Source organism: Vespa velutina, chromosome 11, assembly GCF_912470025.1.
Source record: "Vespa velutina chromosome 11, iVesVel2.1, whole genome shotgun sequence".
Classification (NCBI taxonomy): Eukaryota; Metazoa; Arthropoda; class Insecta; order Hymenoptera; family Vespidae; genus Vespa; species Vespa velutina.
Window position 1 is genome coordinate 6,750,800 of NC_062198.1, and position 27,500 is coordinate 6,778,299.

The window sequence follows — 27,500 nt, forward strand, 5'->3', positions numbered from 1 at the left end:
GTAGGAATTGAAAAAGGCTAGCCTATTTTTTTTTTTTTTTTTTTTTTAATCGTTAGTTCATTGTCGAATATAAGACTTCATTATCGCCCTTATTAAAGAGTACGCATTCGTTCCTACGTAATAATAAAGTAAGGAACAAAGAAAAAAAGCCGATTTAATAATATCAAACGACGAATATCGGATCGTTCTTAATTAAGAACTTCTGTTTCCACGGGGTGACGAAAAAAAAAAAAAAAAAAAAAAAAAAGAAAGAAAAAAAAAAGAACAAGAAAATGAAAAAGAGAAGGAGAAAAGATAGAAGGAATAAGAGAAAAGAGAAAGAAGGAAGAAGGAGAAGAAAAAACAAAACAAGAAGCTGAACGAAGAATTGATTAGAAAGAACGATACATAATAAATAAGTTTTTTAAAGTATTTTAAAAGCTTAGACGAATAGATTAGAGAAAAAGGTACGGAAAAACGTGTTAGCGTTTAGCAGGCCTAATCATAAGCAGCTAAACGTTTTAACGCGGTTAATTGCGCTTCAATTAACCTATCGCACACCTTCGTAGATTTTCCCATCGTTGTTGGCAACGTTACGCGAACTTTTGCAATCGTCGTCATCGTCCTCGACGTTGTGCGTCGAGCGCAATTAAGGGCTTGAACGTTCCGTTACGTTGAAGAGAGAGAGAGAGAGAGAGAGAGAGAAAACTCTGACGAAGTTATATCGAAGATAATTGGCCAATTATAAATTTCGAAGCGGCGATATTATTAAAAGTCCAATAGGAAAATTTTCGTTTCGAAGTACGAAGTGCCACGATGAACGTTAAACGTTAAAAAAAAAAAAAGAAAAAGAGAAAAAAAAAGAAAGGAACAAAAAAAAAAAACAACAAATTTAGTTACAAATAAAATATTTGTAAAATAACAATAAGAAACGTTTGAAGCGAATTGAATTCGGAAGATTGCGTATTAATTTCGACGAGAATCGAATATCATTGAGAAATTTTTTTTTGAACGTTTACTTTCTTTCTTTCTTTTTCCTATTTCTCTGTCGATATCGAAACGATCGTGCTATTGATATCATAGATTTCGTAGAGAATTTCTCTGTCTGTCTGTCTCTCTCTCTCTCTCTCTCTCTTCCTCTCTAGTTGAGAATAAATCATGAAATCAATCGAAATACATAACGTTTGCGGTGTCGTAAATAAAATGTGCCAGATATTGTCGAGCGAATATGCCAATGGTGGTGATAGTGGTGTTGGTAGTAGTGGTCCGGCATAAAGCCACGACACGATTGTTCGACGACGATGGTCGAGAGAGAGAGAGAGAGAGAGAGAGAGAGAGAGAGAGAGAGAGGGGGGGGGAGGGGATGAAAGGGTTGGAAAACAAATGACAGTGCATAAGCGAGGTAGAAACATTCGAAAGTTGCTCGACGCATGGACTACGACACGACGGCTGGCTCCCGCGGCAAATTTGAAATTCAAAGCATCCTGAAAGAAAGACAGAGAGAAAGATAGAGATAGATAGATAGAGAGAGAGAGAGAGAGAAAGAGAGAGATGGTGATAAGAGTGCCGTGCACGCTCGACCTCTCTTCTCTCTCTCTCTCTCTCTCTTATTCTCTCTCTTTCGGTCGGACCTCTTTCGCGGTGTAAAAATACACATTAACGAATTTGAAATTTAGATCGGAACGCTCGTCGTGAGTGAAATTGAGTGGAGAAGCTCGAAAACAGGCCGATTCACGGAGCCACTTTTCATATGCTTAAATGTGAAACCACGTGAAAGAAAAGGTGAGGGGGGGCTGGGGAAGGGAGGGGAGAAGAAACGTGGTCGTGTAATAATTATTCCAATAATGTATATATACGATATTGATAAGAGCAATAACGGTAACTGCTCCTCTCTCTCTCTCTCTCTCTCTCTTCCTCTCTTTCTCTCGCTCTCTCTCTCTTCTCTCTCTTCTCTCTCTCTCTCTCTCTCTCTCTCCCTGAAAATGTAGACTAACGACATCCTTGGCGGTGATCGATAATTGTATAAAAGACTTCTAGACACGGGACAGACGATATTTTACGCAGTATTTGTTTTTTCCCACCCTTGGTTAAACAACAAAAAAAAAAAAAAAAAAAAAAAGAGAAAAAAAAGAAAAGAAAAAGAAGAAAGAAGATTCAGTAGGGGAGGAAAAAAAAAAACCAAACAACGACTGAATAAATCAACTCGAACTTTTTAATTATGTTCGATATTTGAAACGTCGTTGCATCGATCGTACAAAGAGAGCTGATTAATTGAACGTATCGAACGTGTCCGAAACGCAACAAGTGCGTATAGAAAAGGAAGAAGAAGAAGAAGAAGAAGAAAAAAATAATAATAATAATCGTAAAAAAAAAAAAAAAAAAAAAAAAAAGGAAAAAAAAAGAGAAAGAAGAAATTGTAATACATAAACAAGAGAAATATTTCAAGAGAACGATTTGTATATAAAACGATTTATCTATACGTATACAAATATTCATCTTTGAGAAAAATTATTCGACGAGATGAAAAATAGAGGGGAACCGAGCGAGAAGGGACGGAGAAATGCTTTAATGCGTCTCTGAAGAGAGAAAGAGAGAGAAAGAGAAAAAAAAATGCATAATAAAATACACGCAAAGTTACGATAAAAAGAGGTATAGCGTGTAAATTTCACACGCGCGTCAAGATGTAAGAGGGGGGATAGGGGGATAGGGGGATAGGGGGATCGTAACATGAAAATGTTCTTTAACACTGAAACGTGTTTCTCAACGCGTTTTTTCTTTTTTTCTTTTTCTTTTTTTTTTTCTTTTTTTTTTTTTTTATCGATTTACGTCTCTCGTTTATAAGATACATAAAATCGATTGAAAATAATCGCTTAAAAAGGGAGAGGAGACGTATTTCGATGCGACGCATGCGTACTTACTTGTCATGTACGTGATGTATTGCGAGTCGCTGATGTTTCCTGAAAGAAAGTCGTTGAGTCAAGTTGTTCATGGTCGGTCGGCAACACGCTATAACTTTGGGTCTCCTCTATCGAATAAAATCATTCAGAATTTGTGTTCTTTCGTATTCAGTTGCAAACGAACAATCTTTCCTTTTTATTTCCTTTTTTTTTTATTTTCCTTTTTATTTTTCATGTCTTTCCTTTTCTATTCTTCCTCTTTCTTTTTCTTCTTTTTTTTCTTTTTTTTTTCTTTTTTTTTTTTTTTTAACGAGTCGAATTATACGAACCATTCGATACTTCGAATTCAATTGCGATCTAATCTATTGACACTTACTACTAAATATACTACGTATATTTTTATATGCTATTTGTACGTTTTCTTTCTTTTTCTTTTTTTTTTTTTTTCTTTTTTTTTAACGTGTACGATCTATCTAAAAGTAAATACATAGATTATACATCGTCTATGTATAGATAAAATAGTTAATTCGGGGAAAATTATTCGGGTTCGTTAATTATTCGAAGAGCAGACTATCGATCGATCGGTACAATTTGCTTTTATTAGCCATACCTATAAATTTCTTAATGATACAAAATTTAAAAATATATTTATATAATATATTTAATATATATAATATATACATATATATATATATATATATATATATATATATATATAAAAGTCAATAATTTTCCTTCTACCATTCTCTCACCCCCCCCCCCCCCCCAACTAAGATAACATACAAATTCTTTGATAAGACGATTATTACGAAAATAACCATAAGAGATTTTTCCTTAGATTTACTATTTACGTAGATACGAAAGAGAGCGATCGAATTCGATCCATCCATCGTTCCAGAGACCCAGATAGCAAAAGTTCTTCGAGCTCAAGGCACGATGAGCGAGGGAAAGAGGAAGAAGGGGAAGGAGGGTCAGAAAAAAAAAATCAACGAATAGGGAAAGGAATCGATTTTACGAAGAGGTTTTCTTCTTGAATTTCGAATTCGTCTCGTTGAAGAGAGAGAGAGAGAGAGAGAGAGAGAGAGAGAGAGAGAGAGAGAGAGAGAGAGAGAGAGAGAGATAAATAGATAGATAGATAGATAGGTAGATAGATAGATAGATAGAATATGTGGATAGATGCTTTTGACACGAGTCTTGCATTATTCGATAATATTCTTCACTTCGTTCCTCTTATACATACGTATAAGAGAAGATAAATAAATAAATAAATAAATAAATAAATAAAATGAATGAATAAATATATCTATATATATATATATATATATATATATGTATATATATATACATACATATATATTATCATTTCTTTTTAAAAAGAAGAAATATTTTAAGCGAATAAAAGGGAGTTATTGAGAAAATATGTCTGCTTGTATAACAATAGAGAAAGATAGAAAGCGAGCGTGCGAAAAAAGAGAAACAAAGAGAGCTAGTGAGCGAGAGAGAGAGAGAGAGAGAGCGAGAGAGAGAGAGAGAGGGGAAGAGAGAAAGAATAAAGAGCCGTAAAAAGAGAGTGAGTAAGAGAGGGTTGACGTAAACTCTTGGAAAACACGGAAAGGAGGAGGGTGGACGATTCGCGAGCAGCCGGTGCACCGGTGTTCTATGTAGCTTCGCTCGAGGGCCGTGAAAGCTCTCGAAAAAGTGTGAAAGCTCGAAAGAGAAAGAGAGAGAAAGAGAAAGAGAAAGAGAAAGAGAGAGAGAAAGAGAGAGAAAGAGAACAGTGAGACGTAGGCGGCGTGCGTGTTCGCTTTCTTTTTCCTTTTCTTCTTTTTCTTTTTCTTCCTCTTCTTCTTCTCTTCTTCTTCTTCTTCTTCTTCTGTTTCTACTTCTCTCTTTCTCCCTCCCTCTCTCTCGTTTTTCTCGAGCCAAACTAGCACGACCTAAACGATCTTTCTCTCTGTTTTCAGACTAAACGTTCATTATTCTTTCCGGCGCTCGACTTTGTTTTCATTCGATTTATGTAGGAAAATATATGAATTGCTGATAAAAGAGCTAGCTCTCTCTCTCTCTCTCTCTCTCACTCTATCTATCTCTTTCTTTCTTTTTTATCGCTCCTTTCTTCCTTCCTTCCTTCCTTCCTTCCTTCCTTTCTTGCCTTTATCGAACATACATTTACTCGATATCGGAATATATTTGAGAATAGATTGCGGGGAAGGTCTCGTGTAGGTTTTTTTTTTTTTTTTAAAGCGAAACCTTTAGAAGGCAACGAACGCGAACGGGGCTATATTACCATCAGATTTCAGAGATTCCCTTTTTCGATTTTCTATAAAGGATATTTTTCTTCCGTCTGTGTTCTATCACATCGAGAAGAAAGAGTTTAACGACGATAAGGAAACCAAAAAGAAAAAAAAAAAAGAAAAAAAAAAGAAAAAGAAAAGAGGAAAAGAAAAGAAAAATGAGTAACTTTAAACCGGGAGGAGTGGGGGGTTGAGGGGGAAGGATCGTTGTCTAATACGGGGAGCAACGTAACGTCTAAAGCTTCATTCGCATTGAATTGTATCGTTTTCATAAATAATCTTCTGATAACTACATACTCTCGTTGTCTCACATATATACACACATACACACACACACACACACACACATATATAACTCCTTTTTGATATATTAATTATGGGAAAGGCTAGAATTATATATGCGTGTATATATAAGAGAAAGAGAAAGAGACAGGAAAATAGAGAGAGAAAGAAAAAAAGAGATAGAGAGAGAGAGACAGAGAGAGAGAGAGAGAGACAAAAAGAGAGAGAGAGAGAGAGAGAGAGAGAACCGTTAGTCGCATAGCACTTGGTTCGTTTCGTTTACCATAGACAATGGCGTATCGCGTTTCATCGTTGTACGTTGTCTCAATAGAGAGAATATTAATTTCGCGGATGGTATATATTCGTTCTATCTCTCTCTTTCTCTCTCTCTCTCTCTCTCTCTCTCTCTCTCTTGATAGTGCAACATCGACGCGATGTGTCTTCGAAGCACGGCGGCCACGGACGACGGCGGCAGTAGTTGGCGGTAGTATCGGCAATGGCGGCAGTGGAGACGGCGACGGCTCTCGTAGATGTAAATTAACTTTGAGAAACAATCTTGCTGTTAACTCACCGTATAATAACGCGAGCGCATGGTATCGGTGTTCCTGCCCTATCTCACCCTTGCTACCTTGCTGCTACTACCACCACCATCACCACCACCACCACCCTTCCCAACCCACCTTCCTTACCCCTGTCTACTCCATCTATCTCCATCTCCCTCTCTCTCTCTCTCTCTCTCTCTCTCTCTCTCTCTCTTTCTCACTGTCTCTGTATCTCTATCTCTTTCTATAGTATATACCTTTGGACTCACCCTCTTCTTGCAAGCAGCATCGGTAGTACCAACCCACCCCTCTCTACAAGGATACCTTTCCACCTTCCATTATATACAATGGATACGTGAGACTTCCTTAACCGTACCGACGATTTCCCGTTACACCATTGAACGTATCGAGCTAGACGATACGTTACGACTTCCCTCTACGAGACTCGAATAAGAGAATCGATCGTGCGCAAACACTCGATATCTATGTGCATATAATAATATCTTATATACCATCTATACAGATGTATACGTTACCTACCTATCTTTACCTATCTACCTACACCGACATCTCGATTTCGTGCCGAATAATAATATAATATAAGGTTTCTCAATCCTTCCGTATATTTTCTTTTTCTCCTTTTTTTCTTCTTCTTTTTTTTTCTCCTTTTTTTTCTTTTTTTTTTTTTTTTTTTTTTCTTTTTTTACCGCGCAGAGTTATGTCCTTTCATGCACACTCCATTTTCACACACACACACACACATTTGTTTTGTTTCTTTTTTTTTATTTTTCTTTTATTTTTATTTTTCGTACTTTAATATACTTTTTCTTTCTTTCTTTCTTTTTGGAAAGGTGAAAGGGAAGAGAGTGTAAATAGAAAAAGGAAAAATATATAGATCGTCCTTATATATTATTATGATCTGGTTAATACGAAACATTTACAGGATATAAAGAGAGATTTATAAATTCATTTTTAATATCCTTTAAAATTAAATGAAGTCCGAAGTTCGATTACGATGATTGTCCATTTTCGATCAACATTTTCGTATAATAATTTGGAAACTCGTATTTGATTTTGAAAAGATCGTTTCAATTTTGAACACCCGGCCAATTGTATTTAGAATGCAACTAACCCCGTATATCATTGTTTATGTGTGTGTGCGTGTGTGTATGTGTGTGTGTATATATATATGAGCCTTTTTTTATTCATAGAATTTTCGTTGAAACGGCAGCTATTCTCTTTTCTCTCTCTTTTTTTTATTTTCTTCTTCTCTCTCTCTCTTTTTTTTTTTTTTTTTATTTTTTTTACTTTTATTATTATTATTCTATATCTGTTCTATGACGAAGCATAGTATAAAACTGTTACGTTCGTTGGCTATATTCGTAATGAAGCGAAATGATAGTGATCGATAATAAAGTATTAACCACCGTTCCCTTCTCTCATAGAATACGTGACGCACTGCCAAGTTTACGGTAGGAATAGAATTATAAGGTGGAATAATGACACTGCTACGGGGCTACTACAGAATTTTATGACCTTACACAGTAAGTACCTTTCGAGTCTAATAGTAAAGATTATTTTTATGGTCAGCTGCGGTCATGTATTAGTATCATTATAAATTCAACGTTCTTTTCTTTTTTTTTTTTATTTTTTTTTTTTTTTTGGAAAAAAAAGAAAATGAAGAAAAAAAAATAAACAAAAAATTTAAAAATATTTAAAAAAATAAGCTATCACCACATACACAGATCGCATGGTTTACTTCGATGAAAGAAAATGTTTCTTTTTTTTTTTTTTTTTTGTTATCTAATTATTAGTACAAAGCTCTAATAAAAGTGTAAAAATCGGCAAAGTGATTATTGTTATATATTCAATTATTAATAAAAGAAAAAATAAAAGAAAAAAAAAAATAAGTCAGCCTCGTTAATTCTCTATATATTTATGCTTTCTAAAAATAAATATTGGTACATATATATATACATATATACATATGTATATATATATATATATACACCTAAACGAGAACTCGTCAGTCTTTCAGTTGAAATAGAAAATGCGCGTATAGTAATTAAAATCTCCCACGTTAAAATGTTACGAGCCAAAGGCGCTCGTTTCACGAATTAATGAGGCGAGTAGGTACGCCTTAAACATTCGCTGAGGGAATGCGAAGGAAAAAAGAAAAAAACACAACAAAAAAAAAAAAGAAAACAAAACAAAAAAATAAATACAGAGATTAAAAACACATTCCTTTACGAGCGTCCATCTAGCTGGAGATATCAGAAAATAATAACGGACTTCAAACACCACGTTTAGTTTTTATTTACTCTTTTATTATATGAGACCATTTCGAATAGTACCATATATACGTATATATAAGCGTAATAATGTAAAAATTGTTTATAAAATTATTAAATTTTTCGTTTATTATATATATATATATATATATATATATATATGTATTACTTTTTTAACCAATTAACTTGTCGATTTTAATTGCGCTTAATATTAATAATTAAGATAATTATATATATATATATATATATATTCATACGCAAAGAGAGATTAATAATAATATAAAGAAATTTAAATAAAATTAAAACTACATCTTACTATCAGGTCTTTTGCTTCTGCGATCTTCTTTCTCCTACGACTTATCTGCGACTGAATCGTTAAACCAAACATAAAGAGACGAATAGACAGATATAGAAGTGACAAAAACAGAGTGTATATGAAAGAGAGAGAGAGAGAGAGAGAGAAAGAAGAGAAAGGAAGGTCATAAATTTAATACGTGACATATATTATCATAAAAATTCCTAGAAATATTTTTCAATAACATTTATCAAGAAACTAAACAAAGTCGAATAAAGAGAGAGAGAGAGAGAGAGAGAGAGAGAGAGAGAGAGAGAGAGAGAGAGAGAGAGAGATTACATATTTGAAACATAGAAGTTAGAGAAGGATGCCTATGAATCGGCGTTCTTAAGAGGACTATGTATTAAATTAATGCTACTTCTCAAGATGACGTCACGGTAAAGTCGTCGCATACATAGACACATAGATAAGGATGTGTATATATATATATATATGAGTGTGTGTGTTGTATGCATGTTAGAAGGTGCTCTGTGAACGCGATATGTCAGAGCATGGCAAAGGAAACCCTTAGTCTGACGTAATGCGAATCTATTACTCAAAGTACAATCCCGTTGCATACGAGGAGATACACCCGTTACAGCTTATACATGTTGCGTATAAAGGAGGAAGATTAAAATCAAGAGAGCTAAAGGATTGGAGGTAGCTTGAATTTTCAATAAAAATTATTATTATATCTGTAGAAATACGTAAGTAAGGTACGTACGTACGTAACAAAGAAAAAAAAAAAAAAAAGTATATTATTTTCTCTAGAATTTACGTTCTACAAACTTTTTCTTTTTCTCTGTTTTTTTTTCTCTCTTTTCTTTTCTTTTTTCCTTTTTTTTCTTTTTTTTTTTTTTTTTGCTTTTATTGTTGTTTCGAAGAAAAATCTCAACGGAATATTATTATTATCATTATTATATTATTGTTCTTTTTTCTTTCTCCATTTTGTTTCTCTTTAATGCAATTTTAAAATCTTTCCCACTTTTCTTTATCTCATACTTTTTTCTTTCTCTTTTTTTTTTCTTTTTATTTTTTTTTTTTTTTTATCTTATTTCTGTATATAAGGTACTTTATATTCGTTTAATAATCGAACTCTCAAAGCCTCGTCACTTCGTTCACGTTCAAAGATAAAATCAATGAATAAATCGAAGAGGTGATAGAACGACAAAGATAGATAGATCGATAAAGATAGATAGATCGATGGATAGATAGATAGATAGATAGATAGAGAGAGAGAGAGAGAGCGTGAACGATATATATATATATATATATATATATATATATATATATATATAGATAGAAAGTAGTACCCGCTGGTTAAAATAAATAATAAATAATCGTATTATTCGTCGGTAAAAGAAGAAATCTTTGAAATGAACGATTGGATAAATGGTAATTGAAAGAAAACAAAACGCTTTTTCTTTTCTTTCCTTTTCTTTTTTTTTATTCCTTTTTCTTTCTCTCTCTCTCTCTCCTCTCGTTCTCTTTCATACGATTAAAATGTTCAAAATGATAAGGACAAGAATGAAACGTTAGAAAATCTAATGGTGCGTTGTAATAGTTTCCATAGTTATCGTAGTCGTCATTGAAAAGTGATTTTCTCTCTCTTTCTCTCTTTCTCTCTGTCTCTCTTTCTCTTTCTAGGTACTGCATAACAGATGGTAAATAAATGTAAAAAGAGAAAAGAGTTAACAGGTTAGAGAAATTAACAATGATTGCAACTAACGATTCGTGTTTTTGCTAATTATATGGACGGATCCGGTTAAACGCGAAAGAGAGAGAGAGAGAGATAGAGAGAGAGAGAGAGAGGAGAAGAGAGGAAAAGAGAAAGGGTAAAAACGTGCAAATGTGTTGAGAGAAATGATTTTCTCTTGTAGATGATTAGCATCGATATATGTATGTATTTAAATGGATATTTCCATCTCTCTCTCTCTCTCTCTCTCTCTCTCTCTCTCTCTCTCTCTCTTTCTCTTTTTCTCTCTTTCTTATTTGTAGTTTGCATCGAATAAATGTCGTCAATGTAATGTCGATGATCCCTAGTATTACATGGTTGCCCTATATAATACTACTATTATTACTATTACTACTATATAGTAGTAATAGCTTTTTCTCGTTCTTTCTCTTTCTCTCTTTATTTCTTTCTGACCGCGACGTAAAGAGATACTTATCGTGAACTCGTGTTTACATGACCTCATCGTATGCGTATATGTGTGTGAGAGAGAGAAAGAGAGTGTGTATGTGTATATATATATATATATATATATATATATATATGTGTGTGTGTGTGTACGTTTCCTACGCCCAGTGTTTTAATATTTACGTGCGAGACATACCGTACTAACACATGTCGATTTCGAGCATAAATGCGTGTCCATTGCGAATTTCTATGTAAGTATGTACATACGTACTATGCATGTACTTATTATATACGTTATTATATATATATATATATATACATATGTATGCATGTATATATGTATATTCAGACTAAAATTGTAATTCGTGGAGTAAGATAAGAAATAATTTTGTAGGTCATGTCCCGAATATTCAAAGCTAAAAGTCTGACTCTTTTAAATAATATCAATCTGTGTGTGTGTGTGTGTGTGTGTGTGTGTATGTATGTATCCTTTCCAAATTTAGATGATTTATTTCTTGGTAGAAAGATGACACAAATGGTAAAATGTTCGATTGAAAAGGATAACTACCAACGTTATATATCCTATTCATATTCGAAAATAAATATCCCAATGAAATAAAGTAGAACGTATTGTACAATTAAATGTAGATCTTACGAGGAATATCTAAATTTAGAGTAACCTGACAGGATCTCTCGAGATTAATAAAGATAACGATTAAGCGAGGTCAGTTTTTTGACATGTTTTTTATGCTAAAAAGAAAAAAGAAAAAAAAAAACAAGAGAAAAAAAAAGAAAAAAAAAAAGAACGAGTATACATAGTACGAGGTATGCTGAGGGAAGGTGAGGAGGAGGAGGTGATTCAGAGAAAACGCCATTTTTATTATCGTTATTCTCATATCGTTATACGAATTCTTTTCTTTTATCAATGCAATGAATCGTCACACAAGCTCACGGCATAGGAATTTCCTATGGCATTATTGCACATTTTAAATGGAGAATATGTATCGTTTAATGCAAGCGGTAAGATCGATCCGTGGAATTTGCTTAGCCTAAGGGAGTTAGATAAACGTGTTCCTGTAAGGACGAGAGAGAGAGAGAGAGAGAGAGAGAGAGAGAAAGAGAGTTTACAGAGTATAGTATCTTCGGAGTGCAGTTTCCTTTCCTTTTCCACGAGAAAATATACATATATATATGAAAAAGAGAAAACAAAAAATAATAGATCAAACGATAACTATTAAATCCAAGAATAATTTCGAGATCGTCTTTAACCAAATAATCTTAAGGATCGTGAATGTTTACGAAGAAGAGGAAAAAATAAATAAATAAATAAAAAAAAAGAAAAGAGAAAACATAAACGAAAAAAAGGAAATAGAAATAAGTGACTCTTATGGGATATAGTTTCGAACAGTCGAATATAATTCAACGGAAGAGGCAAACATTCATTGTCGTTATTTATCGACCAATTTCGTTTTTCGATCCATTTAGTTAATTAAATCGACATTTATAAATATAATGGTCATATATGTGGCGTTAACAAATTCAATACGAAAGAACGTCAAAATACTCTACTTTTATTTATTTTTTTTTTTCTCTTCTTCCGTACCGTTTCATCGTACGCATAAAGAGGGAGAGGGAGAGGGAGAGAAAGAGAGATAGAGATAGAGAGAGAGGGAGAGAGAGAGATAGAGAAACCTCTTGTCTCCTTCGACTCCGTTCGATACAGATCGAGCATCATCGATTGGTCCCAGGTGTACACTCACCGTCACGTTATCGTTATCAAAGGAAACGTGTGCTTAATTAAATTAATCGCGCTCATTGTTTTTCTAACCGTCCTGTTCGTCGTCGCACAAAGAAAGAGGAACTGAGAGAGAGAGAGAGAGAGAGAGAGAGAGAGAGAAAGAGAGAAATTAAATTATCAATTCGTCTGACACGATGACTTGTAGCTACTCAAAAATCACGTATTCTTTCACTGTTTCTGATCATTGTCGAAAGTAGGTAATAGGATATGTATAGTTGTATATATATAAATATATATATATATATATACGTGACGATATAATATACACCATTTTTCGTAGTTATTATCCCGGATATGTGGTATGAAATATTGAAGGAAAAAAAAAAAAAAGAGTGAGAGAGAAACGGAAACACGATAGGCTCTCGACGAATGCTACTAGTAATATACAAAAAAAGAAAAAAAAAAAAATAATGAAAAAAACGAAAAATTTGTTCGGCGCGAAGTTACGATATAACTCGCGAGCATGGAATTAATCTACTGCTAGTTTTATTTAAATATTCCTATCTTTCTCTTTATAGAACGACGAAACAATCTCTCTCTCTCTCTCTCTCTCTCTCTCTCTCTCTCTCTCTCTTCTCTCTCTCTCTCTCTTTCAATGAAAATATTTTATACGTTCTAACCACGAAGTCGATAACGAAAATCGACAAACAAATTTGAAAGGAAACTCGGATACGTAAATGCATACATACATACGTACATACATACATACGTACATATACATACATACATACATACATACATACATACATACGTTCCATCGTTCGTTAATTCTTTCGTTCGTGATCACGTTTGAAAGCGGAGAAGCAAGCTGTTCCCCATAATTTTCGAAGGAGATTGCTTCCTCATGGGGTTTAGTGATATACGGGAGAACACGAATACGATCCGTAGTTGGTACCAATGGTATAAACCACAATGATTCGGTGTTCTTTGTCGTTGCGGTGTAACGATTCTCTATCTCTATCTCTTCTCTCTAACCCCACCCCATCTTTCTCTCTCTCCCTCTCTCTCTCTCTCTCTCTCTCTCTTCTTTGCTTATCCTCCTTACTCTGAATCTCTCTTTCTCTTTCTATTCGTCTTTTTCGGTTTTATATCTAATTATTTGCGGCGAAATCACTCGTTTCTTGATTGTTCGTTAGTTACCAACCAGGACACGCCAGAGCGATAGAGATTTCTCCCTAGGGAGCCACAGACTGACTTACTCTCTCTCTCTCTCTCTCCCCCCTTCACGGCTTCTTTTACTCCAAAGCCATGTCGTGAAATCCACTTCGTGATCGTCGAAGCGTCGAGATCTCGTTTCGATTATAATGGAAATTGAAGCTGGCCTCAAGGAGACACCGAGGAAACGTTTTATTCGAAAGGATCGTCGTCGATACCTCGAGATGATTCCCGATCCTTTACTCTAGAATTCTTGAATAAACGAACGAACGAACGAACGAACGAACGAACGAACGAAGGAAGGAAGGAACGAAGGAACGAACGAACTTGAAAAAGAAATCTTCTTCCTGAAAAGTATTCGACGAGAGAATTATTGAAAGATTCGAGTGTTTTATCGATCATTCTTTTCCTACATATAATATATAATATATAATATATAATATATAATATATAATACATAATATATAATATATATATATATATATATAGAGAGAGAGGGAGAGAGAGAGAGAGAGAGAGAGATATTCAAGGACGTTGGTTTGTAATAAGGTTACAACGACGATCCCGTTACAGAGAATGTACGATTATTAACGGGAGAGAGAAACGAGCCGAGGAGTTGCGGACTTGTTACCGGAGGTCTATGTTAACATCAATGTTCCCAAGCTTCTCTCAATTTCCCTTCCAATATTCCGATCTTCAAGAGAGAAAGATAGATAGATAGAGAGAGATAGAGAGAGAGAGAGAGAGAGAGAGAGGGAGAGAGAGAGAGAGAGAGGCTTCACATCTTCTCGTTTACGCTTTCGTATACCGAGTTTCGAATTAATCCTTCCTCATGCTACCGTTAAACGTTGGAGACTCTGTCGCGATTATGAAACACTCGCGAAATGAAATTCAATGTATATATATATATATATATATATGTGTGTGTGTGTGTGTGTGTGTGTGTGTGTGTGTTTATGTGTGTGTATATGTTTGTATGTACCTAACTGCTCGAAAATACACGATCTTCTAGACATTACGTTATATATATATATATATATATATATATATGTATATACAGATCTACGTCATATATTTATCATATATAAAAATTGGCAAATATCAATGGAATCCTCATTCCTTATAAATTTTTCATTTAACATTATTACAATGATATACACATTATTATCAAATACCAAGGTATTATTTTTAATTCGTTCAATAAATATTATTTATTTCATTAAGCTATAATCATTTGTAATAAATTATATCGATCGTTATTAATCAGACGGATATAGAGAAATTTATATGTGTATATATTTTTCCAATTAGAGTATCGGATCAAAAGAAATATGAAATCGTTGATTTTCCTTGAGAACGTCTTTAACGAGAAAAACTTTAAATCCAAAGGACAGAGGGAATCGTCGAGACGCATGGAATGAATCGTCGAGGATGGAGACGTAAATGTTAGAGACATTCGAAAACCACGTAATGGAGTAGGGAGAAAACCGGGATAGGCGAGAGGGAGGTCGGGAAGAACGGGGATGAGAGATTGGTGGGAGGGGGCGGAGACAAGGGGACGGGGGCTTGGAGCCGGGTTATGGCAAGGGAAAAGGGCGATTTCAATTGTCGCCCTTGGCTCCCGTTTCCGCAGACTCGAATAGCCTATCTTCTCTCTATCTCGTGCCCGCTAAGAGGGTGGAATTGATTAAATAATTGGCCCCTTAGATTGGGGGCTAGTTTCCGGAATGAATACGCTGGCATTGGGCCAAGGCTCCGTTCTCGAGTACTCGAAAGCTGTATGAAGAGGAAGAGAAGAAGGGAATGTGAGAGAGAGAGAGAGAGAGAAAGGGAGAGCCTAAGGGGAAACAACGGTTGGAAAAGGGTAAACCGCTGAAGGATAAAGTGCAACCGAGACACCAGACGGCTTAATAATTCCTTTGATTGGACCCCGACAAAAAATCTGCTTGTCTGGCTGGATATTTTATTGTACCGTACTCTATTGTACTTGTATTGTATTGTATTGTATTGTGTTTCCAAAAGAGTTGCCGATTTTTCGGTCAATTCCAATTCCTAAGTTACTTTTTCTTTTTTTTCTTTTCTTCTTCTAGCAGGATTCCCCTTCCGAGAGAAAAAGAAATAGGATTTTAATGGGACACTATTTTTTTTTATATATACATATATTTTCTTTTTTTTTCTTTTCTCTCTCTCTCTCTCTCTCTTCTTCTTATCCGAGATTTTCTGTGTTACCAACGAGAAGAAACAAAAGGTCGAATTACGAACGATAATAATTATCAACGCTTGATAAATATTTTACAGTCGATAAATTACTTTTTCATGAGAAATACGATAGGAGAAAAAAAAAAAAAAAAAAAAAAAAAAGAAAAAAAGAAAAAAAAAATACAAAAATACAAAAATATACAAAAAATGAAAAAGGAATAGACAAAAAAAAAAGAAAAAAGAAAAGATGACGGTATGCCTGATAAAAATGGCAAGTATTTCATCGTTACAGTGGCACATAGGTATCGTTGTTGCTATCGATCAAAATTCAATGTAAAACTTAATTGGATATTAAAAAGACGCTTTTCGATACGCATATCCCATTCTACCATAACCATTTTTTCCCATTCCTCTACCATTCATGGTCAACGTTCGACGTTGTAATTTTTCAATGTTTCAACATAACAATATAGAGGTAACGGTGTTTGTTTTATTTTGTATTGTAGCTATGTGCCAGAGTTATATATCACCAATTTATATCCGGTTCTATTTTACAAATAATAAAAGTTTAACTTTTAAAATTGTGTGTGTGTGTGTGTGCGTGTGGTATGTGTGTGCGAGCGCACGCTCGCACGAATCGCATGATTTCAACGCAAAACGTACAATAGCGACGGCATCGACGGCATGCTCGGGAGGATAAGGGCGGGAGGGACGATGGCGTAGGTAGAAAGGGGAGAGGGGTATTACTGGCGAGAAACGAGGCATTGATTGCGAATAATGCTGGACCATATAATCCCGCTCGTATATCGTTAACCGGGCGATTTACAATGTAACAGATTAATATGTACTCGGCCGCGTGCCGTTCAGCGTGCTCATTATCCACGATAGAATTACGATTAGTCGGATAGATTAGTAGATTGCGTACCTTAAGCTCAGTCTCTCCCACCACCCACTCTCAATTCCATTCTTTCGTTCTTTAAATACGTACAATGTATTTTATGTTTCATTTTATATTTTCAAGGTAATCAATTTTTTTTATGACTCGTCGTTTCTTTTAATCTAATTTATATTATTCTTCTCTTTCTCTCTGTCTTCTGTATTTATTTAAATAAATAATTCATTCTTTTTTTTTTTTTTTTTTTTTTTTTTAATAACTCATCATTTCTTTTTATCTAATTTATTCTGCCTGCCTCTCTCTCTCTCTCTCTCTTTTTACTTCAGAAAAAAAAAGAAAGAAGATCGATATGCACAGACATTAAGGGTTATAATTTTCTAATAACAAGAGAATCGCGTCGTTTTATAAAAATTCGATACGACCCGTTTATATTATTTATCGGGTGTTATGTGCGTTAAAAGAATGTATTGTTCGCGCATTTGGACTTTGCGTGATATCGAATATACGAGCGATACATCGTCGACGAGTGATAACATGTTCGTTTCTTCGAGTGTTCCGTAAGAAAAAACGACGGAGATTGTACGAGTGGTACGCTAAAGTACGATGAGATACGATAGATAGATCGATAGGTAGATAGGTAGGTAGGTTCGTGCGATTAAAATCTTTCTCTATTTCAACCATTTCTCGTTTTCCTTTCTCTTTTCTAACAATAAATTATCATTGATTTTTCGACATTAAAACGAGGCCTATATTGTCGCTATACTAATTATTTCTCCATTTTCATGACACTTTGCACTTGCGATGCTGACTAGCTCGATCTGTCTCCAAATCCTAATATATATATATGTATATATAAACATCCACACACACGCATATATATATATATATTTAGTGACTTTGATCGGATTCGTCGATGAAACAATTATCGCTGTCTCTTTCTCTCTCTCTCTCTCTCTCTCTCTCTAGCTCATTCGCGAGTTTGCTCGGTCGATTGGTAGCTAGCTCGCTCGTTCGTTCGCTCTATAAACTCCTGACGGAAATGATGAAATTAGCAAATCGCAAGCCGATACGGAAACGGAATTTCATTTGGAGTTTGGAGAAACGTCGAATGAAACTTCATTCGTCTATCGAAGAACGTATCTTTCCGATCGATTTGCAAACCCGTTAATCTTATCGTAAGCGAGGATATTTGATAAATGTTCGTAATATAACGATACGTAGTAGAACGTATGACGTTAGTAGATTCATAGATGTTTAAATAGATGGTCCGTAGTCGAAAGTAATCATTTAATATCGTTTAATATAGTTAAAAAATTTTGTTAAAATAGGTATAAATATAAATGTATATATATGTATATATATATGTATGTATGTATGTATGTATGTATGTATGTATGTATGTATGTATGTATGTATGTATAGATATCACCTATATAGAAAAATATTTATACCACGTTAATAATATCGGAAAATTTATTATTCTTTACTCAATGTTCTATTCCTAACGCTAATGGGGGGAAAACGTTGAAAATCGCATCTGCATCTATATTGCCATTAACGTTGAAATCTCGTTTTGGCGATCGGCCGAACGATCTCTGTATTTTATATATGCGGGCTGGACCTACACGGGGCTAATCGATTCCATAAATGGTCCGTCGCCAACAACGTCCACGGAATATTTTAGAGTTTCTCCCATTTGAGTTCTTCGGTCATTTCTGCTGCGTATCAGCTGCAAAGAGAGAGACAGAGATAGATAGGTAGATAGATAGTTAGAAAGAGAGAGAGAGAGAGAGAGAAAACCTGGTGGTAAAGCACGAACGAACGCCACCGTTCGCCTCAGATAATAGACATAAATATTCCCCTAACTTTTTTTTTTCTTTTTTCCTTCTTTCCTTTTTCTTCCCTTTTTTTTCCTTTTCCCCTTTTTTGGATTTATATTTCGCGCGGATATCAGTGATCTCATTTGCATCGAGAATTTACCGTGGCCGATGTAACTCGCGCATTTGCCGCCTCCTCCTCCTTCTATCCCATATCCTCTCGTACTCGTTTGGCTGCCGTTCTCTCGCGGGTAAAGCAAGAAGAAGAAGAAGAAAAAAAAAAAAAAGAAAAGGAAAAAGAAGGGGGAAAAAAAAACAAAAAAAAAAAAAAAAAAAGGAAAAAAAAGAAAAGAAAATTGAGAAGAGACTAGAGAGAAAGAGAAGTTAAAAGGTAAAATGGGGAAGAATTAAAAATGTAGCGCGGATTTTGGTCGTTCTATGTATAAAAAATAAAAAAAAAAAAAAAAAAAAAAAAAAAAAAAGAGAAAAGAAAAGAAAAGAAAGTAAATAAAAGAAATAAAAGAAGAAAAAGAATTGGAAAGAAAAATGAAAAGGGAGAAGAAAAAAATATGACTAAAAAATGAAAAACGAAGACAGAAAGAGACAGAGAGAGAGAGAGAGAGAGAGAGAAAGAGAGAAAGAGAGAGAGAGAAAGATATAGAGATAGATAGTAAGGGTCGACGTTCGAATAAGCTAGTCGATATAACTGCCAGGAAAAGCTGAAATCGTATTGAAAAATGACACGACGGTTCTGCGAATGAAATAGTGTCACTTGGTACTCTCGGCAACGCCGAGACCGAGCGAGGATAATCTGCTTTAACTCTTCGTATATTAGATCTCTGCCGCGGTGGTGGTTATTCTCTGTCTCCTCTCTATCTCTATCTCTCTCTCTCTTTCTATCTCTCTCCATCTCTCTCTCTCTATCTCTCTCTCTCTCTCTCTCTTTCTCTCTATCTCTCTCTTTCTCGCTTCTGTCTGCCTATTTCTACCAGTTCTATCTGGGCGACTACCATCAGGTCCGACTATTCGCAGACCGTAACCACTGACTCGAAGCTTACGCGACCGACTCTGGCAGTGACCTCCTCCTCTTCTCTCCTCTCCTCTCCACTCCTCTCCATTCCTCTCCTCTTCTCACCGCCATTCCTCTCATCTCTCATCTCTCCTCTCTTCTCTCCTGCCACTTCGTGGACTTGGAGATTCGTTAAACGTTTCGTTAGAGAAGTTCGCAGAACAGCCAACTTTGCAAATGCATTTTACCCGACACGCTGGATTCTCTTGAATATTTGATAGGATTTAAATCACGTCACTCGACGGGAGGTTTAGGGGGTGGGGCTAGCAAGATCAAAAGAAAGAAAGAAAAAAAGAAAGAAAAGCAAAATTATTTCATTATTTATTATTAAAATTATTCCATTAGTTCTTCACCGATGTTATTCTACGTTAACACTATATATCAATTATTCGTCAATCGTCATTTTTAATGTTCGATGAAAAAACAATATATACGTTAGAATGTCATACTCGTTTGATTATTTACTTCCTTACGATTACAAAGAATGGAGTAATAAGAAAAAGAAATTCTGTGCAAAAGAATCAAAATCGAACTAGTTATCCCTATCTGCAAAGAAGTACCCGAAGGATTTTTATTCGAGTTTTATGATTTATAGCCAACTCTTCGCAATATTCTCTTTCTTCCTTTCTTTTTTTTTTTCCTTTCTTTCATTCTTACAACTGCCATCCCCGTGAGAGAAAAGGTACAGAAGAGAGAGAGAGAGAGAGAGAGAGAGAGAACGCAATCGAGTCAGCAGTTGATTTTATGCTTTATTTTTATGATCCTACGTACGACACATGCAATGTCCCATGATCTTTCACAATCCTGCTGAGTTACTCTTCCTGCAAAGTCGATTCTTGGTATGATATAACTTCTACAATTGAAACGTAATATATCTTTTATCTATTATGACAAATTATAGTTCGTATCAAAGTAAAAATTTTTCAATCATAATCCTTCGATTAAGTTACATTAACTTTTTAACATCGATCAGAATATATACGATCTTTAAATCGATCCGAAAAAATGACGAGAAATCAAAGGAATAAAAGGACAAAAAAAAGAAGAAAGAAAGTACAAAAAGGGAAAGGAAGAAAATCCTCGCAGATAAAAGTAAAAAAAGAAGAGAGAAAAAAAAAAGAAAAAAAAAAAAAAGATAGCATAAATACGCAATATTAATAAGACAATAAGACAAGATATGAAGATAACGTTATTACTATTATATATAATGAATAAATATAGTTTGGCAAACCGTTCCGTGCATTTCTCTTCTTGAGGAAAATGATTGCGGATTATCGGTGACCCGACGAGTCGAAAACGTACGGACGAACGATCTCGTAATGTATACGACGTTGTCGTATCTTCTCATAGATTCTGCAATGCACTCGACTCGGCAATGCGGGTTGTATCGTGGTACCTAGTAACGTTGTGGCATCGGGCCGAGGCTATGATCAGGACGGCGTAATAACGAGAAAGCATAAATTGACAATTTGTCCCAGGGTATTGGTTTCCCTGGTCAGTAGCTGCGTCGAATGCAATAATTGGTACCCGCTGTCAAGTACTCCTCTCTCTCTCTCTCTCTCTCTCTCTCTCTCTCTGTCTCTCTCTTTATATATATATATATGCATGTATGTGTGTGTGTATCTGTCTCTATCTCTCTATCTCTCACTATCTTTCTCACGACCATACATACATATATTGTTCTACTACAGTCGATACACGTTGCGTTCTATTATGAACAGCGTCTGACCTGTCTCTCGAATCGCACAAGATGCGCTCAGCGTGACGCGAGTTTGAATCGAATGGCTAACGTAAAACGTCAAAATTGTACGAGTATGTAACGAGATATCCCTCTCTCTCTCTCTCTCTCATTCTCCTTTTCTCTTTCTTCCTCTTTCGAAAGAACACATAAATCATGGTGATCCTTATCCGATCCCTTGCCATTCAAAGATTTCATTGTTCTTATCGAATGATATTTTATTGCCAGATGAGAAGAAAAATGACGAAATATATATATATATATATATATAAAGGAAAAAAATAATTTTAGATGGAATGATTTAAAAGTTCAATGCTATTGTCTCTTGCTCCTCTCTCTATCTCTCTCTCTTTCTTTTAAAGGAGCATATAAATCATAGTGATCTTTACGACGCTTGCCATTTCGAGATTTCATCATTCCTATCGAATGATATTTTACGGTCGGATGGAAGGAAAGACGATGAACGAATACATTTTCAAAAAAAAAAAAAAAAAAAAAAAAAGAAAACAAAACAAAAAAAAAAAGAGAAAAGAATAATCTTCAACGAAACGATTTAAACGATCCTTCGAATGTTTAACATCGGATTTATTGAAATTGAAATCCTTCGGACAAATAAAAAGTGGAAAGAATAATGAAGTAATCCTCCCCGATCCCCTCCTCACACCCCTCATCTACGTCGCGTTACTCACGATTTCTTCGTGATTGCCTTATAAAAAGTTTATACACCGCTCGACGTTATTTGCTTAATAATTCGCGTGCAAGGTCGATTCTCGAATCAACTCGTGGTAATCTCGAAAAGGGTTCCGAGTCAAAGTACTTGAACCTTGGTACTTAAGAATGTGTTTGAACGTTAGTAGTAGACTTTTCATGCTTGCTTGGTTAGTTGGTTGGTTGGTTGGTTGGTTGGTTGCTTGCAATCCCTGGAACGCACGTAGCCCACGCGAGCTGGACATTTTTCAAACGAAACTTCCTCTTGTTCAAAGAAAGAAAGAAAGAAAGAGGGAGAGAGAGAGAGAGAGAGAGAGAGAGAGAAAAACGAGGGAAAAGTAAATCGTTTTCTCTTTCCTTTTTGTACGAAAGCAACTTTCTATTTAATCTTGTTACAATGATATATTCTAACGTAAAAAGAAAATATCAACTACCGAGATTCATTCTAATAATAATGATCGATTATTTATTTTTTATTTATTCTTTTCTTTTCTTTTTTTTTTTTTTTTCAAGAAAAATCCATATTTACATACAGATTATATATATGTATATATGTATATATATATATATATATATATATATATATATATATATATATATATATATATATATATGGTCGTACTTGTATGAACGTAAAGAGAAATTCGTCCAAGTCGTAATTCAATCAGGAGATATCGAGGAAAGGTCAAACGTAAAGCGTTGCTTGCATTTGGTTGGTTGGTTAGTTGGTTGATTCGTACCTACGTACATACGTACGTATGTATGGTACGTACGTTCGTACGTTCGTTCATTCGTTCGTTCGTTCATTCGTTCGTTCAGAAAGGCAAAAGCACGAATCCCTTTTCCACGGATCAAATTCCCTTTTGATCCGAAGAGCTAGCAAAAGCGTGGCTTTCGATATTCGCGGTTAAAGACATGGAATACATCGTAGACCGCGCCTTAATGGTCTCGTAAATTTGAGAACGTATAATAAGGATCTAAAACGGTCAAAGGTTACGGATTCATGCACAAAGGCAGGAGTTTACTGTTTATGAAACGTTGCGATGACGTCAGAAGGAAGTCGTTTGAGATTTCGAGGCATTCGGTGCGCGCGCGCGCGCCCGCGCACAGAGCCATTTCCATTCCTTCCCCCATCACCTCCACCTCCTCCTCCTCCTTTTACTCCTTTCTCCTTCTTCTCCTCATACATATTTACATAGATGCATATACTTCGCGTAGTAAAGGAAATATCATTATCTTTCTACGTTCGTCTTTCCATTCTATTATTTTCGTTTCATTGATGTAACGAGATCTTTCGTTGAACTGAATGGGAATCATAGTAAGAAAGAAGAAGGGAAGATATAAACAGAAAAATAAAGAAAAAAAAATATATATATATATATATATCTAAAAATTATATCGTCGTACCATTTTGTTAATTTGAAAGGGACACTCGAGATATGGATAATTTTTTCTATTCTCTCTTTTCCTTAACAAAATTACATTCCTTTCGCACGACTATTTGCGGAGATTACTTCGATCGAAAAAGAGAGAGAGAGAGAGAGAGAGAGAGAGAGAGAGAGGGGGAAATACAAAAAAAAGGAAAGAAAAATCTTGGAGCGTCATCATCGATGGTTTTTTAATCATTTCTCATCGGAAAAAATAAAGGTTAAACGTGGATAGCGTAAAACGATATGAGGGAAGAATAAATCTGCGGTTTCTTGTTTCTTCCTTTTTTTTTTATTTTTCTATTCGTTTACTACACAATCAGAATCGATAAGGTGGATAAATGTTAAGATAGTTGATTCGCGATGGATTCTTTCTTTAATTCTTTTTTTTCTTCACTTTCCCCTCTCTCTCTCTCTCTCTCTTTGTAATTTTTGCAAGAATACGGAAGGCGTTCTCCATAGTCGCAAAGATTCCACAACGTGAGCGTTATAAATGTAAAGTTTGTTTTACAGCTGCAGCTGGTGCAGTTGCCGAAGGGCGAACGAAGGTACCGGTGGGTAACGACGATAGCCAGTGTGTTGGCTTGGAGAGACTAAGCGAGAGGAGATGTGTGAGAGAGAGAGAGAGAGAGAGAGAGAGAGAGAGAGAGAGAGAGAGAGAGAGAGAGAGAGAGAGAATGGGAGGAGGATAGAGGAAGGATGGGTAAAAGGGAGTGGAGGAAGGGTCTGGCCTTCTATCAAAACACCGTCATTTTATGCATACACAGCACTCGAGAACACGAGGGAGAAAGATGCTGAGTGTCGGATGATCGAAAAATTATTGTCCATCGTTGTCATAGGATTTCTATGTTATTTCATATAACCATCGTAGACAATATTTCTACGTGCTTTAAACCGAGGTACTATTACCGGTGGTCTAGTGTCGGGGTTGCTGGTGGATGGTGAGAGGTCAACTACCTAATTCGAAAAATTCTCGATTAGCCTCGATGGCGTTGTCGTCGAAACGAGCGACAATTAAAAAAATAAAAAAAAAAAAAAAAATAAAAAAACGATCGAAAGAAAAAGAAAGAATTCATCTATCTCGCGGTACACTCTTTTTTTTTCCCCTTCAATTATTTTCTTTCTCTCTTTTTTTATCAACTTTCAACACTACTTCACCCTCATACAATATGAAGATAAGATCGTTCTTATCTTATCTATGAACGATCGCCACGTGTATACCATAATTGCTTCATTCGTAGCTATTAAGAAAGATAAAAAGCTACGATTCGTTTGCATCGTACAATAGTAATATATCTTAAGCGATAGTCGAGAACAGACGACGGGATTTCTTTGGATACGTGGATTCTAATCGGATCGAAATTATTCTCTCTTATTGTTCTTCGATAAGAATAAGAGATATCTAGAATAGATGGATCGTCGATCGTTTGAGATAATTTCTTTTGTTCTTGATTTTTTTACTTTCTCCAATACCACCTCCTCCTCCCCCCTCCCTCTCCCTATCCCCTTACTTATCATCCTTTTCCTTCTCTTTCTCCTTTTCCGAGCGAACGACCACCAGTTCTAATGGCATCGTAGCTTCTAATTAAGCTCTACTCGGCCGTGCAAAGTTTGTACGATGCGGCACATAGACTCTCTCTCTCTCTCTCTCTCTCTCTCTTTCTCTCTCTCGCTCTCTCTCCTCCGAGAGGAAGAGGAAAGGTCAGATAATTCAGTCTGAGCGAATGGACGGGCCACGACAGCGCACGACAAGGGATAGACAGAGAGAGAGAGAGAAAGAGAGAGAGAGAGAGAGAGAGAGAGAAAGAGGAGGGAGAGAGGGGACGTAGAAGTTTATATTGGTGGACGGCTGAGAGACACGTCGGCTCTATTATTATGTCCTGGACTTCTCTATCGTGGACAGCAGGCGCCGGTTGTTACGCAGCGTTACAACGTTCACCAAGTATAGTTTCGTACCTATGTATGTACGTCCGTCCGTCAGTCTGTTCTCTCTCTCTCTCTCTCTCTCTCTCTGTCTGTCCTCTCTCTCTCTCTCTCTCTCTCTCTCTCTCTCTATCTCTTGGAATATTAAAGTGCTACGTGATTCATCTTCCCAGCACGTAACCCAACTAGAATGCTTTCAGGACTAATATTTTCTTTTTTGATCGTTGCCAATGAATTTTTATATTATCTCACTATATATATTATATTATATATATACATATAAATCAATAATAATTCGATTATCTCGAAATAGAAAAATTTGTTTATGCTTTTCTTGAACATAACCATAATCAATGACAAAGTGCCACTTTATCAAACTCGAGACCAAATATTTTATGAATTATACTAATGGATTCATCGATCGAGATCGGTGTTCAATCAAATACCAACGACAGAGACAGAGAGAGAGGGAGAGAGAGAGAAAGAGAGAGAGAGAGAGAGAGAGAGAGAGAGAGAGAATTCCCAGATTGGTGTTGGGGGTAGCCATGGGTTTAAATGGAGTAAACGATCGTTGTTAGCTAATTAAACCGAGCCCGTACAATAGATTTCGATTAGCTGATTACCCTAACGTCTGACCAATTGACGCGATTCACGTGCCAAACGGAATAACGTATAACAGGCCCTGACAAACGGATTTATCTAGGATATCCTATCATTTGGTACGCGTACTAACTATTCTCGTTTTAATCCACGGCTTATATATTTCGAGAAAATGATGGAGGTATGAATATATTATAGATAGTATTAATCTGTCATATTCCCTTGAAGTAGTATTAGAAAAATTTACAAAGAAATTTTTGTAGAAAATAGTTAAAAAAAAATCTCTTTCTCTTTCTCTCTCTCTCTCTCTCTCTATATATATATATATATATACACACACACGTAAATAAATGAATATAGAAGCTCGCGAAGGTGTTACCAGTGGTGAAGTCAAAATAATATTCAAGGTTGTAGATTTCGAAGCAACATCGTTTCCCGGTGGAGAGGTTGAGAGGTTGCTGCCCGAACAAGGCAGCCTCCGACGTCTGGCAAGTTTTTGCCATAAATACTGATTATTAAATAGCCGGTGACTGTTGGTGAACAAGCGACCGAGAGAACGAGAGATACAGAGAGAGAGAGAGAGAGAGAGAGAGAGGAGAGAGAGAGAGATAAAGATAGATAGATAGAGACCAGAGAGAGAGAGAGAGAGAGAGAGAAAAGAGACGAGGTCAGAGGAGAGGTGGCGGATACCAGTAGTCCGTTGTGGTCTCCAGGAACGGTCGAGGGTCGTTGGCTACGTACGCAGAATATATAGGAGGATATTCGCGGCCATGCCGGTTGTAGCAGTTAGAGTAGGAGGTGGAGGTAGAAGAGGTAGTGGTAGAGGAGATAGAGATGGAGATGCAAGGGGAGGGAATCAGAGGGTCGTGTTCGAGGCTGGGTTTAATACGGGTACAATGCCAGTGGCGTAGGCTTTATGATGACGAAGAGCACCTGAGGGACCCAAACGGGGAACGTTGCAATTTCCTCGTGCACCGAGTGCCGCACCTGTACACCACCCTACCCCTCTCCATCTCTCTCTCTCTCTTTCTCTCTCTGTCTCTCTCTAGACACACGCATCTCCACCACGTAGCCGTTGTGCCATAGCACGTGCACGCGACTCTCTCTCTCTCTCTCTCTCTATCTCTCTCTCTGTCTCTCTCTATCTCTCTCTCTTTATCTCTCTATCTCTCAACGATACGTGAATTTCGCTTCGACTCGTCTTTCTCCGCGTTATACGACGAAGCGAGCCGCTTGCTAGGGACCAATTTGCATCCGGACGCGAAATCGTGGTGATGCGTCTTCGATAATCTCTTCGGGAATTACCTACGTTATACTCTCCCGTTCTCCCAGAATAGTCTAATGAACGAACGAACGTGATTACCGGGACGTTTCTAACTTGATTTAAACGATTCGCAGAATAATTTCCTTTC

At 35.9% G+C, this 27,500-nt stretch overlaps 1 protein-coding gene across 16 annotated transcripts in view; it reads right to left on the bottom strand.

The window, feature by feature from the left end:
• LOC124953090 (tyrosine-protein phosphatase Lar) overlaps nucleotides 1-27,500 on the bottom strand; it is a 485,939-nt gene that overhangs the window by 157,876 nt on the left and 300,563 nt on the right. For 15 of the 16 annotated variants that reach the window (XM_047503993.1, XM_047503992.1, XM_047503990.1 and 12 more), the window contains one exon: nucleotides 2,898-2,936. The exons of the other annotated variant lie outside the window; for it this stretch is intronic. In XM_047503993.1, coding sequence (XP_047359949.1) covers nucleotides 2,898-2,936 — 39 coding nt within the window. The remainder of the gene's footprint in view (nucleotides 1-2,897; nucleotides 2,937-27,500) is intronic. 16 annotated transcript variants of the gene reach the window in all.